At 57.2% G+C, this 12,965-nt stretch overlaps 1 protein-coding gene across 1 annotated transcript in view; it reads right to left on the reverse strand.

The window, feature by feature from the left end:
* Positions 1 to 2,180: 2,180 nt before the first annotated feature.
* The window catches only part of LOC306955706 (maestro heat-like repeat-containing protein family member 1), a gene marked incomplete at both ends in the record, with an annotated part of 32,551 nt that continues 21,766 nt past the window's right edge, over positions 2,181 to 12,965 (reverse strand). Inside the window, 28 exons of the mRNA XM_079547061.1 lie at positions 2,181 to 2,366; positions 2,477 to 2,629; positions 3,107 to 3,216; positions 3,419 to 3,542; positions 3,657 to 3,803; positions 3,959 to 4,051; positions 4,237 to 4,303; positions 4,712 to 4,791; positions 5,147 to 5,209; positions 5,434 to 5,589; positions 6,018 to 6,137; positions 6,422 to 6,529; positions 6,686 to 6,738; positions 7,153 to 7,162; positions 7,471 to 7,511; positions 7,643 to 7,802; positions 7,992 to 8,099; positions 8,245 to 8,364; positions 8,690 to 8,763; positions 9,095 to 9,164; positions 9,450 to 9,542; positions 10,069 to 10,212; positions 10,576 to 10,727; positions 10,874 to 10,933; positions 11,128 to 11,293; positions 11,429 to 11,551; positions 11,704 to 11,812; positions 12,101 to 12,175. Coding sequence (XP_079403187.1) covers positions 2,181 to 2,366; positions 2,477 to 2,629; positions 3,107 to 3,216; positions 3,419 to 3,542; positions 3,657 to 3,803; positions 3,959 to 4,051; positions 4,237 to 4,303; positions 4,712 to 4,791; positions 5,147 to 5,209; positions 5,434 to 5,589; positions 6,018 to 6,137; positions 6,422 to 6,529; positions 6,686 to 6,738; positions 7,153 to 7,162; positions 7,471 to 7,511; positions 7,643 to 7,802; positions 7,992 to 8,099; positions 8,245 to 8,364; positions 8,690 to 8,763; positions 9,095 to 9,164; positions 9,450 to 9,542; positions 10,069 to 10,212; positions 10,576 to 10,727; positions 10,874 to 10,933; positions 11,128 to 11,293; positions 11,429 to 11,551; positions 11,704 to 11,812; positions 12,101 to 12,175 — 2,965 coding nt within the window. The remainder of the gene's footprint in view (positions 2,367 to 2,476; positions 2,630 to 3,106; positions 3,217 to 3,418; positions 3,543 to 3,656; positions 3,804 to 3,958; positions 4,052 to 4,236; positions 4,304 to 4,711; positions 4,792 to 5,146; positions 5,210 to 5,433; positions 5,590 to 6,017; positions 6,138 to 6,421; positions 6,530 to 6,685; positions 6,739 to 7,152; positions 7,163 to 7,470; positions 7,512 to 7,642; positions 7,803 to 7,991; positions 8,100 to 8,244; positions 8,365 to 8,689; positions 8,764 to 9,094; positions 9,165 to 9,449; positions 9,543 to 10,068; positions 10,213 to 10,575; positions 10,728 to 10,873; positions 10,934 to 11,127; positions 11,294 to 11,428; positions 11,552 to 11,703; positions 11,813 to 12,100; positions 12,176 to 12,965) is intronic.

Consider the following 12,965-nt stretch of genomic DNA (forward strand, 5'->3'; position numbering starts at 1 on the left):
AGTAAATGTTATGTCTTCCTGGCAGTAGGCATCCCCACTGGGTATTGGTTCTCCTGCCGTCAAAGAGAATGGGAAGAGATGGGAAATACCCCTCATTAATGTAACACAGTTCAGTGTATGTGCATCAACCCCATTCTAAGTTCTGCACCTTCCCTCACTACAGAAAATCCCCAGAGAGCACAGGACTGTGCCTTCAAACAGGAGGCAGCTCCTCTGAGATGTCCACGATGTCCATCACTGGCACAAAATACACAGAAGAGACGACTGCAACCTTCAACTAAGGAACACAGTGGAGTATATTCTTCTGCCTGCCCCCTTTTACTGCTCTCTGACCAGATTGGTACTCCAAGACTTGGTATCCCAATCAATCAATTAAATTACTAAATAAGCCATTTTTAAAGTATTGTGTTCTGCTTTTCATGCTATCCCAGCCGCATTCTACACCAGATGGAAATGATTTTGAGAGCTTTATGTTGGGATAGATATAACTGCATACTTCTACTTGAGTTGCATGCAAAGTTAAAAGTCTTCTTTTTAATTTACATTTCCCCGTCAGGAGACGTATGCCTCATCTGGCTAGTATCTGTTGTATTTGAGAGACAGATGCAGTTGCAAAGACATGTCACAGAATCATAGAATCACAGAACGGCCTGGGTTGAAAAGGAGCACAATGATCACCTAGTTTCAACCCCCCTGCTATGTGCAGGGTCGCCAACCAGCAGAGCAGGCTGCCCAGAGCCACATCCAGCCTGGCCTTGAATGCCTCCAGGGATGGGGCATCCACAACCTCCCTGGGCAGCCTGTTCCGGTGTGTCACCACCCTCTGTGTGAAAAACTTCCTCCTCATATCTAACCTAAATCTCCTTTGTCTTGGTTGAAAACCATCCCCCCTTGTCCTATCATCTCCACCCTTGTAAAATGCTGTTCCCTCTCCTGTTTGTATGCTCCATTCAAGAGCTGGAAGGGCAGAGTGAGGTCTCTTCAGAGCCTTCTCTTCTCCAGCTCAACAAGCCCAGTCTCCTCAACCTTTCCTCGTAGGAGATGTGTTCCAGTCCTCTGATCATCTTAGCGGCCCTCCTCGGGACCTGATAGAAGAGCTCTGCATATTTCTTGTGCTGGGGGCCCCAGGCCTTGGATGCAGTCCTCCAGACGGGGCCTCGCAAGAGCTGAGTAGAGGAGGACTACCATCTCTCTTTCCTTGCTGGCCTCCCCTGTTCTAATGCAGCCCAGAACACAGTTGGCTTTCCAGGCTGCAAGCGCACCCTGCTTGCTCATATCCAGTTTCTCGTCACATAACATCTCCTGCCAGTGACAGACGGACGGATGAACATATTGGCCATTCAGGATGCACATGGAAACTCAAGCAGTCGGAAACAAACCGTTAAAACCACTGCAGAATATTCTGATAGAAGCCCTCCACGCAACCAGCTTCACCAGTTTGCAGTGCTGGTCTCTGTGCTTTTTGCTGTTGGTCTGTTACTCAAGGAACATCATTTCCATCACAGCAGCCCATCTTGGGGAGGAAGTCCTTAACCGGTCAGAGCCATAACTAATCATCCCTTGCTTTCTAGACTTCCAAGAATAATGTGATCTAATTCTTCTTGGGCAGGAAATGCTCGAATAAGATGTTAGAGTCTGTTCCATAATTCTGAACAAACCAATTGATTCAGCTACGATAAGGAAGAGCGTCTGAACTTTTGCCACCTCCCATTTGGCTTTTACAAGCCTATTATCAGAGAGATTTTTTATATTAATAATATGAATATAAATAGTGGTTTTATTTATTTATTTATGATTAAAGATATTAATAAGAATAGTGTTACAATGAATTACAATTTGAATTTGAATTACAATTCAAATACAATTACAATTCTCTATGTGATTAATGGTATCTCTTTGCTTTGCTTCGCTTCTCTTTTGCTTCGCTTCTCTTCTCTCTTCGCTTCTCCGCTTTGCTTCTCGTCGCTTCGCTTCTCCTTCTCCTTCTCCTCCCTTCCTCTTCCTCTTTGTCTTTCTCTTTGTTCTTCTACCGCCTCCAGCGTTGAAGGCAAAACTCTCTTATTCTTTTCCACGTCTCACTAGAAAAAGGAGAGTCTCAGGTTGTGACTTGTGACCTCAAACAGACTCCAAGCTGCCTCCTCCCTGGATTCCTCTGGCAGAGGCCAGCTACAAGTGTGACCTCAGGCACAGCAAAGGCGGGAGTGCCAGTACCTGTCTGTTGGCCCCAGCGGCCGGGAGAAGTTGCTCATGACGGCCTCAGTGTGACAGCGGGTGAGGATGACCACCGCCTGGCACAGGAAGGGCAGGAACGTGCTCTGCTGCGCAAACGATGTGATGCTGCGCAGGATGTAGAGGATCGGAGGCACCTGAAGGAAGAAGGGGAGAAAGAATGACTTGCTGCATCCTGGACTCTGCAGGGCCTAGCCATGTGCAATGGCCAGAACAAGTCCAAGACACGTGGGAGAAAGTCTCTTACGTTCCAACTGATGTCCTTCCCGTGCATCTGCAGGAAGGTGGTCATCCACTTCCCACACGCACGCACACGCACTCCGTTGGCTTTCCGGATCGTCTCCTTGATGGCCGCCATGAAGTCAACGGTGCGTTCTAGGGGGAAGTTTCTGCACACGATCTGCAGAGAAATGAGAAGCGGGAGAGATCCCATCACTGCTCTGCTGCAGCTCTTCCAAACACCAAGCAGTCTTGAGGGCATTCTTAGCTCAGCGGCTTGCCGCTCATTCAGGCGGCAATCACAGCGCTCCTGCTGTCTGTACCCTGCTGTTTCTACGGAAGGCGGTTGAGCCTTCTCTCAGCTTCTGCACCCATGGTGTTTGCTTACAAGCAAAGCCTACCTCCCAGCAGCCACAGTCACACATGCACACACACACGCACGGTCACATACACACACACAAACGCATGTCGTGGCATCAGCTCCTTGCTCTGGGTGCCTGAAGGCCAGGCGTAGCTCAGAGCCTCCTGCTACTTGCTGAGAAAAGCAGTCTCAGGGTGACAGCTCATTTTGGAACTGGTGTCAGAGGCTGGGAGCAGCATAGGGCCATGCAGAATTCTACGGACAGAGATCCCACCACCCCTTCTTGGGTCCACTTACTCTTGCCATTTTGGACGTGGTCTGGAGCTGAGAGGCGATGCTGCAGGCATGCAGCCCCTCGCACAGGCTCCCGATGTCACCCGTCTCAATGACTGTGTTGACTGTTTTGGCTGGAAAGAGCAGAGGGAGAAAAGGGGAGTCATGCTTCTGGAAACAGGACCGCTTTCCACGGGGGAAAGACAGAGGACAGGATGGGGACAAGAGGTGAACCGTGCACGGTGCCTCTCCCTCCTGTCAAGAGGGCGCAGCGCGTGGGGCTCTGGTAGGGCTACGGAGGAGGGCAGAGGGCTGGAGCACGCCTGCTGCACTCACCTTGGATTCGCAGAAGGGAGCTCAGACAGGTGACGGCCAGCTGGCGGGATGCGGGCATGGGGTCACACGTCAGAGGCGCCAGCAATCCCACCAAGGAGCCAAAGTGCTCACAGGCATCTCCTCTCTGCAGGGGTGAGAGGCAGGAACAAAGCTGTAGACGGCCCCAGCTCTCCCCAGCTTCTCCCATCGGTGGCTTCCCCACGCCATGACACAGCATGCACAGCTGGGCGGAGCTCACCTTCCAGCTCAGGGGCACCGGGGAGGGAGCAGGGGGCATGCGGTGGGGCTCTTTACTCACTTGAAGCTCTTCACAAACAGACAGCAGCTGGGAGCAGGTCTGCAGGGCCCTCTGGCGCTCCCACACCTTGGTGGATACCATAGATTTCTGCAGGACCTGGGGTAGAGCATCTGTCTCACTGAGGACGTCTTTTCCTTCCCTTCCTGCCACCCCTCTCCCTGTCCCTCCTTTCCCAGCCCTTTCCCTCAAGGCCTCCCGCCTCACTGAGCACCGGCACTGCTGCTCCCGCAGCACATACTCACGTGGACTATGTTTTGGAAGAAGCCGCCGCTGGGCTCTGTCTCCAGCAGGACCACCATGAGCCGGCCCAGAGCTCTCAGTGATGTTTGCTGAAGCTGAAAGCAGAAGAGGGGAGTGACGTGTAGCATCACGGCTGCTGCCAGAGCAGAGGTTGTGTGTGCTGAGGTAGGGTTCCGACCGAGAGGTGGCCGGGAAAGTTACGGCAGGTTACCTGCAGGTACTGTGCTGCGTGCTGTGACTTCCTGATCTTCAGCATCATCCCTGCTGAAGGATATGTCACGATGCTCTTGCAGCACAGGACCAACATCTCACGCATGTCTTTGCTTTCGAAAGAGGGCTTCAGCTTGCTGAGAGGAGGAAAAAAGGAAGAGAAATCAGAAAGGGCCTTTACCAGTGCTCTCCAGACTGGTTCCGACAACATCTGAGTTTCTCCCAATCAACAGCTACAAAGCCAATACCCCCAGCTCATACTGCTGAGCACTGCCTTCAGTTCCAGCAGCGCCCACCTCCTCCCCAGCAGCAGTGAACCACCTCCCGCTCTGGAGGGAAGGAGACCCCAGCTCTCCCTCTCTTTCCTGCCAGGGGACAGGAGCACCAGGGCCTTTCTCCCTGCGCAGAACCTCAGCTTCGCTGGGCACAACAGCCCAGCCATCTCTCCTGCTGTAGATGCAGCTCCTCCCTCCCTGCCCCCTCCGGGCCCTCAGGAGCTACCCAAAACGGGGACCACCATCCTGCCTTGCAACCTCAGCCCTTACCTCAACTGCTCCAGGGCCAGAACCGCCTTGAGAGGCACTGGGGAGACAGGCATGCCCGAGTAATACCTCTTCATCAGGTCCTGCAAGTCCCAGAGAGACCGTGTCAAAGTGGGCAAGGGGCACACAAGAGCTGTTCCACCCGGCCCCGAGACAGGCACAACTGCCACACACCAGCCCCATCACTTTCCCATGGAAGCACTGCAGGATGCAGCAGCTGGTGCACCCAGCCCGCTGCCCGGCCGCTGCCTGCCAGCACCCAAGGTCCCCACCAGCTGGAGACGTGTGGCTGCTGGACACCTGCATGCCCCCAGGGAAGCGAGCCTTGTGGCGCAGCCCAGAACTCCTCTGCACACAGCCCTGTCTCTAGGCACTCACCATCAGGATCTCCAGCAGCTTGCTCTTCAAGGAGGGGTTAAAGCTTGCAGAACCACCCACAGCTTGGAAGGCAGAGCTGCAGTCGGTGATGCTCTGCACCAGCGCGAGGTTGTTCTGCAAGTCCTGAGGAGCAAGGAACAAGAACGTTCTTTGAACTGCGGGAAGGGACAAGGGCTGCAAGGGGGACACGGGGAGACAACGCTAAGGGAAGGGCTTGGATCTTCATGTGGACACAAACCCTTCCCCGAGGGACTTTGGAAAGGAAAGGCCCATCTCAGCATCCCCCCCACGTGGAGGGGCTGCAGCTGGGCGCTCAGACACCCTGGCATGCTTCTTTGAGCTCTCACCCGGCAGCTGCAGCTGTAGAGCATCAGGACGTTGCCCACGATGTCTCCCTCCAGGTGGGCGAGCAGCTGTTCCTTGGAGGCACGCAGTGCCACGCTGCCGTGGGCGAGCATGAGAGCGCTGCGTGTGGCATGAGCTCTCGTGCTGTCCAGCTCCATCTGTGTGGGAAGAAATGCCTTGAGACACTCGCTAACGGCCCCCAGTGCCCCGCAATGCACCTGGGCTCCCAAGGCAGGAGCTGCAGGGAAAATAAGGCCGAAGAATGCCAAGATGGAAACCCGTAACGCTTTACCTTCTTGCGCCTGGAAATCCTGGCATTGCGGCCTTTGCACAGCCTGGACGCAAACATGGTGAGCGTGGCCAGGACTGTGTGGAAGTTGTTCTCAGCAGCATGGCTGAGAAGAGAGATGATTCCCTGCACAAAAGAACAAGGGGCCGTTGGCACAGGCCTGAATCTACAGGTCCTCTCCTGAGCAAAATGGCAGCAGTGAGGAGATAGGAAGGCCTGGAGCAGGGCCAGGAAAAGCCCCCTGCCCCAGGGCCAGAGCAGGGATGCTCGCAGGAGCTGGAGGAGAGGAGAGCTCACCTGGGCCTCACGTGGCTCCTCTGCGTTTGCCTCCTCCAGGTGCTGCAGCAGCTTCTCCTGCACGTGGAGGACTCCCTGACAGGATCCCAGCACCGTGCCCAGAGCCTTGTACAGGAATGACTGCATAGGAAAGGAAGGGAAGGAAGAAGCTGAGATGTGGCAGCAGCTTAACGTGCTGGGGGACTGCCAGGTGGGGAGGACCCACGCTCCCACGCTGGGAGTCGCTGAGAGCAGCTGCAGGGCCCAGCTTTAGCCATCCCCGGGCAGATTGCAGGGAAAGGCCTCTGGGGGGCACAGACTGGGAAGCAGCATCAGCATCCCGCGTGGGCAGAGCACCAGCCGCAGCCCCAGCCCCAGCTGGACACCTGCAGCTGCACCGCTGGGTAGAGCCGGGGGGAACTCACCTTTTCTGCAGAGCTGCTGGCAGAGCTGCTCAGCCGCCGGCTCAGCTCACTGCTCAGGGCCTCGGTCCATGCCTCATCATCTGCCGTGTCCACTGACGCCCTCAGGAACTGTTGGAGAACAGGAGAAGACAATGTTCCCTTGCCCTTTGCCTCTTCCCTCACTCCCAAGTTGCCGCAGCCCTCGGGGGAGAGGTGCCCGTGGGAGCGGGGCTACTTGGGGCAGGCAAGCAGTTCTCTGCACCGCGCCTCCCGGCAATGCTGTACCTTTAGCAGACGGCGCTCAAACTCGGCAGTGTCCGGGAAGCTCTCATCTTTCCCTGCACAGCAATAGGAAGACAAAGACCCTTACTTGGGATCAAGGCACAGAAGAAGAGCTGCTGCAAACCTGGCTTGGCCTGGGCACTTGACACAGCCAAGCTGGGACCTGCACCCCCTCCACAATGACCTGTCCCTCCCCACAAACACTGCCTCCACAGCAACACGGAACTAAGTGCTCCAAGGCTGCTGTCTGAGGGGACGTGAAGGGCCCATCCCTGCCCTGGAATGGGCAGATCTCTGGTGGGATAGGTCCCTGGGCCTCAGTGCTGACTCCCAGGAATGGGAAGAGCAGCAGAGCAAGAACTGGGCTGCAGGCAGTGCTTCCCCTCTGCCACTCTGCAGAGCTGCATTTTCACTCCCCCCCTTCCCTTCCCTTCCCTGCCTCTGCCTCTTCTTCCCCTCCAGTACTTTACCTTCAAGACACTGCAGCAGCAGGGGGATCTCAGCAGCCCACATGGCCCCCACAGCCCTGTGGAACCTGCCGTGGAGGTTTTTCATCAGCAGTAAGGCAGCAGCTTGGAGTTTGCTGCCTGCACCAGGGCTGCCTGCCACCACCTGAGCGAAAGCAAGAAAAAGCGGGGTCACTTCTGCAGCAAGAGCAACGGCTTCCCCCCAGGATGGAAGCAACTCGGCCCTGCCCTGGCAGGCAAGGAGCAGCCAACAGCTTTGCCCATGGCCATGCTGCTTCCTCCTGGCTGCTCGTGGCACCAGCTTCTGGAGCATCTACTCACCAGCAGTCGTGCCAGCAGTATCTGGGGCGTCAGCAGTGGGCCTGCAAAGAGGAAAAAGTGCCAAGTAAGACTCCAAGACACTGCGTGCCCACCCAGCCATGCACACCTCCGCTGTCCCTTCTGGGTGCTACCACAGGTCAGCAGAGCTCCCTGGGGGAGTTTTTGCTCCTACCTTGAAACATGGAGCTGACAAAATGGGGATCCAGGTGTTCTATCGGCCGTCCTGTCAGCTCCTCTCTCTCAGCCAGGGCACAGACACAGCGGGACACTGGGATCAGCATGCCTGTGTACTGCGCTGGCACCACAAACAGCAGCAGCCGCGGCCACAGGAGCTGTAGGGAACGAGGCAGTTGAGCAGGTCAGCATTCCTGCCTCTGCTCAGAGAGGAAGAGGACTCTGTGAATTTCCCCGAGTCCTGTGTGCTTCAGAGCACATTGGAGGAGAGACCTGGGGTCTTGGAATGGGACGAGGAACACGTGGTGCAAGGGCAGGGAGCAGCAGCAGGGCAGAGCGTGACTTACTTTGGACATCCCTCTCACAGAGACGTCCAGTGATCCCAGGATGTCCATGCACAGCTCCTGGAGAGCTCCTTCTTCCTGGGCTTCCCGGGCAGAAAGGTCTCCGGCTGCCTGCACGACAGTGGTGTTGAAACACTGGTTATGCTCAGTTCTCAGGAGCCTCTCGGGAGGCTCAGGCGTGGCCCCAGCAGTGCTTCTGTGCCACCCTCCGAGCAGCACGGGTCTTCCCAAAGAAGATGCTGCCCACTGCCCTTACCCTTCTTCCTGTGGTGCGGCTGAACTCCCTGAAGATGTGCCCCACCACATCCCAGGCTGAGCAGCTCCAGATGTTAGAACTCAGCAGATCCTTGATGAAATAAAGAACAGCCGTCCTCACCTGCCAGAAAACAATTGTGGGTGTGATTTTCCTGGTCAGAAGGCAAAGGGAAGCCAGCTGCTCATCAGGGCAGCCCTTTGGGCATGAGCAGAGAATCAAGAGCAGAGGAGAAGCTTTGGCTTGTGATGTGAGGGCCAGGCCTTAGCACCAGGCTGTGCGCTTTCCATGCACAGCACAAGGACCTGCCCGCTCCACTCGGCCTGCTCTCCCCACAGGAGCCATCGTGTGGCCAATGCCCCAGCACCTCTCTAGTCACCCCAGCCCTGCCCGTGCTGGCAGCAGCATCACCACCCCAACAGCGCTTTCTTTTCCCAAACCAGCTCACCCGGATGCTGGGGTCGCTGCACAGACGCTGCACAGCCTCGACGACCTGGGGCAGCTTCTCTGTCATCATGGGCTCTGCAAGAGATGCACAGAAGCATGAGCGGAGCCACAAGGCAGATGGCAGAAGGGAGCCCTGGCAGTCCCAAGGCGTGGTACTGACCAACCCGTGGTACTGACCATCAGAGCGAGCCAGAGCACGCAGCAGACCCAGGGCTGCCGCGCATCCAGGCTCCCAGTCATCGCCCAGCTGCGACTGCAGAAACAGGATCATTTCCTCTGGGCAGATCCGGGCTGCAGGGAGGAAATCCCACGCTGTGTTAGCAAGAACCTCACACCCATTCCTGAGGTTTGTGAGAGAGGTTTTGGCCAGGGCACAGCCAAGCATGGCCAAGGCTCCTCTCCTTACCCTGCAGCATGATGCAGTGGGTCAGCTGTGCACGACCAGCCTCGCTGTGCTGCTTGCTGTCGTCATAGAGCTGTGGGAACAAGGTCCATTTGAGAAAATCACATCAGCACTGAGGACGGAAAAGACACTGTGCTGCCCGCTCTCGTCTCCCTGGGCACTCTGGGGAAGAGGACAGGCAGACAAAACCCAGCCCGCCCCACAGCATCCCCGGGAGTACGTGCACGGCTCTAGAGCAGCCTTGAGCATGCAGGAGCTAAGGCTGAGCCGCCTTATTCAGGGGCTCGGAGCTTTGCAGTCCTCCTGAGACTTAGCCACAAGGGAAACTGCTGTGGGCGCAAGGATAGGCTCCCCTTACCTGGTAGAACACGGCACTGGTGATGTCCTGAAACTTGTCCCTTGGAATGACAGACTCGGTGCCCCCTAAGGCCTCCAGGAAGACTGTGAGGCTCTGCAAGAGAGCAGGAGAGGAAGAAAGGGATGAAGCCACGTCTAGCCACTTGCGAGTGGAGAAACTGTTTCCCAATTGTTTCTCTGCAGGGAGCAGCTCCTGCACAGGCGTTCTTGTTTATCCCCCACCTCCCAGCGGCACCAAGAGAGTCTCTCTGCTCTCAATCGAGCCGTGTTTGGGCATCATTTGCAGGCATTTCCCACCCAGCAGCCCACTTCTCCCCCATCAGATGCAACTGGCTGTGGTCCCCCCAGTTGTTAGCACACAGCTCCTCAGGCACTCAGAGCCCCACCACCCAGGTGGTGGTGACAAAGTCTCCCATCCCCCGGAGATGAGCCCCTGTGAGTCTTGGCTCTTGTCCAGGCCATTCCTCCTTGGACTGAAGAGCTCAGGAAGCCTCAGACCTCCCTTGAACACCCATCCCTTCTTTCTCCAAGGGCTCCCCACCTCCTCCCTGCATGCCCCTGACCCCTCGTGGCACTTGCAAGGGCCCCACGTCCACCCTGAGCCCTGCACAACGCCTCACCTTGGCCACCCTGCAGGTGTCTTGGATCTCCTGACACGGGTGAACGAGCCAGAGGAGCTGCTCCCAGACGTGCTCTTGGTGCCGCTCCTCTTGCAGGAGAACCTCCAACATGGCAGCCACAGCCCCAAGGACGGCCTGTTTGTCCTGGAGAGGATGGCAGAGGTCCGGTATCAAAGACTGAAGGTGTGCCCTTCCTACACAGAGGGCTTTCTCTTTCTCTTTCCCTTCCCCTTCCCCTTCCCCACACCCCCACGCCCAGCAGGAGATGGGCTCGCTCTGGAGGGCAGGCAGCTTTTCCCCATACCCTCATCCCCAGCTCTTCCTGCCACAATGCTGTGACATGCAGCTGCTGCCTGGCACACAGCCTCTTCAGGGCCCTTTGCAGAGCCAGCCCACTCCCTCTCATCACCCCTCAGCTCTCAGCCCACTGGGCACAGACACAGCTGCCAACATGGGTGCCCCTGCTGCCTTCCTGGGCTGGGAATGTGGGGATGCAGCAGTGCTCACCTGTTCCTCCTGGCAGTCCTGCCAGTTCCACATCACGGAGAAGAGCAGCTCGTGAAGGTTCTCATAGATCTGCTCTTTCTCCATGGCAGGCCAGGGGCATTGCATTCCTGCGGACAAGTGAATCTTCACTCCATCCAGCCACTGTTTCACAACTGAAACAACATAACAAAATACTTAGACAATAATCAGACTATTTTTTTGAAAAAGGGAGTGAGAGAAAAGGCAGCCTGTGAGAGTCTGCAGCAGGGTGAGGTGCAAGGGCTGTCCTGAGGCGCCCTGCTCTGGGGCCGGCACTCACCAGCACAAGCGATGCGCAGGATCTGGCCACTCTTCACCTGGCCCACCACACTGCGCAGGCCTGCCAGCATCAGCCACACAAAGGGGATGCACTGTGGAGCTGCAGAGAGGAAGGAGAGGGCCACAGTCAGAGTCCTGGCAGCGAGGGAGGAGGGGCTGCAGCCCTGCATCCCCCAGCTCAATGCAGATCACACGCGGAGGGCAGAGACCCCTTTCCCGGTTGTCATAGGTGTCAGGAGGTTGAGGGTACTCTACCATAGGTGCTGAAGAGTTTGCTCAGGGTGATGAGCACCAACTCCTTGCACACGTCCCCCGTGGCCTTCAGGTGGCTCTGGAGCTCAGCCATCACCAAGGTGAAGTGCGTCCGAGCCAGAGCCACCAGGACATTGCTGGCAGCTGTCTTGACATTGCTGGTCACGCCCTGGAAGAGAGTCACTGGTGACACGCGGCCCAGGAGACTGCCTGAGGCCCTTGGAAGAGCTAAGCCCCCACCATCCGCCAGCAGAACACCAGCGTGGGCAGGCGGTTTCCTTTGCCTTTGGGAGTGAGCCCTCACCTGGGCTGCCGTCAGGTCCCGGGACACCTCTGCCAGCAGCCGGTTCACCACTCCGCACGGCGGGCGGCTGCTGTCTTGGCACAGGGCGCTCTCCAGCTCACAGTACGCCTGCGCTCGGTCACCCTGGGGACAAGGATCAGTCACGCTCGCTTTGCCCGCTGCCACCCATCGCTCTGTGGATGTGCTGCCGGGCCTGGCAGCCACGGCACCGTGGCCCTGGGCCAGGAGGGCAAGGGTTGCTGGTTGGATGTCCCCAACTCACCTCCTGATCTTGCAGGCGCTGAAGCTGTAAGGTCGCGGCGCAGGTAGGGACAGGGCTTGACACCCTGCTTCTCTCCCTGCGACGCGTACGCCTGGGCACGCAGCCCACACAAGCAAAGAGACCTGGAAGGAAAGAGCAGAGCAGCTGCTGCAGGTGTTGCTTGGAGCCAGGGCCGAGCACCCGGCCAGCTGTGGGGGGAAAACGCTCCTCCAGCTCCACAGCGCGAGGCTGCGTGTGGCTGGTGGGGACAGGGGAGGGAGCTTTCTCCTTGCTGGGGTACTGGGGAAACCACGGTGAGCAGCTGCACTGGGCAGAGCAAGGACAGTGCTGCTGGCACGTCCTAAACAGACACTGGAGGCACACGTGTGCTCAGGCAGTGTTGTGGTGTCCAGAGAGGTGGAGGGACTCACCTCGAAGGGCTCTCAGCCTCTCCATGATAGCAGGATGCCTCCAGATAGACGCAAAGCTCTCTCTGGTTCCACTTCCTGCGGGTCCCACAAGCGGACTGAGCCACCGCTCCCACCGCTCCACAAGGGTGGATGAGGCAGCCACTGTGACACCACACTGCAGTGTCACCTCACAGAGAATGAATGACGCGCCCCGGGCTGGGCACCAGGCAGGTCCCCAGGGCAACCCTGCAGGCCCTCAAACACAGCACGTTTGTGTGATGCAATCGGCTCTGGGGTTCCGGTTCCATGCTGACGCAGGGAATGACCTCAGCAGGTGATGGAGAGCCCCTGCCAGGGAGCAGCTGCTGGGCACCGTTGCCCGGCGTTGTCTTAGTGACTGGGGACTCCATGCCGGGAGGCACTGAGGCCCCCATCTGCTGCCCGACAACCTCTCCACAGAGCTCTGCTGTCCACTAGGGGCACGTGTCCGAGATGTTAAGGAGACTCCAGCGCATCTGATCAAACAAGAACACCACCATCTGCTTATTGTCATTCAAGTAGGGTCATGGGAGGCTGCCACGAGGAAATGGCAGAATATCAGAAAGAGACTTTGCATCCCATGGCAAGACACTAAAGGGATTGGGAGCACCAGGAGTGTTCTCCTGTGTCCTTCTGACTGGAGGCTGGGTCGCAGAAGGAAGGAGGAGAATAGAGGTGGTAAATTATTGGCTGATTCCTGGGACGGTGTTGGGATCAAGGTTTTGTGTACCTTGATCTTGGACAGGTGTGTGGGCATGAGATGGAGCACAGCTGGGCAGTTGGGGCCCAAGTGTTCTGGAAAGCAAGCTGGCTAGATTGATTAAACCACATTTGATGGAGGAATGGA

The sequence above is a fragment of the Tetrao urogallus genome (genome assembly GCF_951394365.1).
Source record: "Tetrao urogallus genome assembly, chromosome: 1".
Lineage (NCBI taxonomy): Eukaryota > Metazoa > Chordata > Aves > Galliformes > Phasianidae > Tetrao > Tetrao urogallus.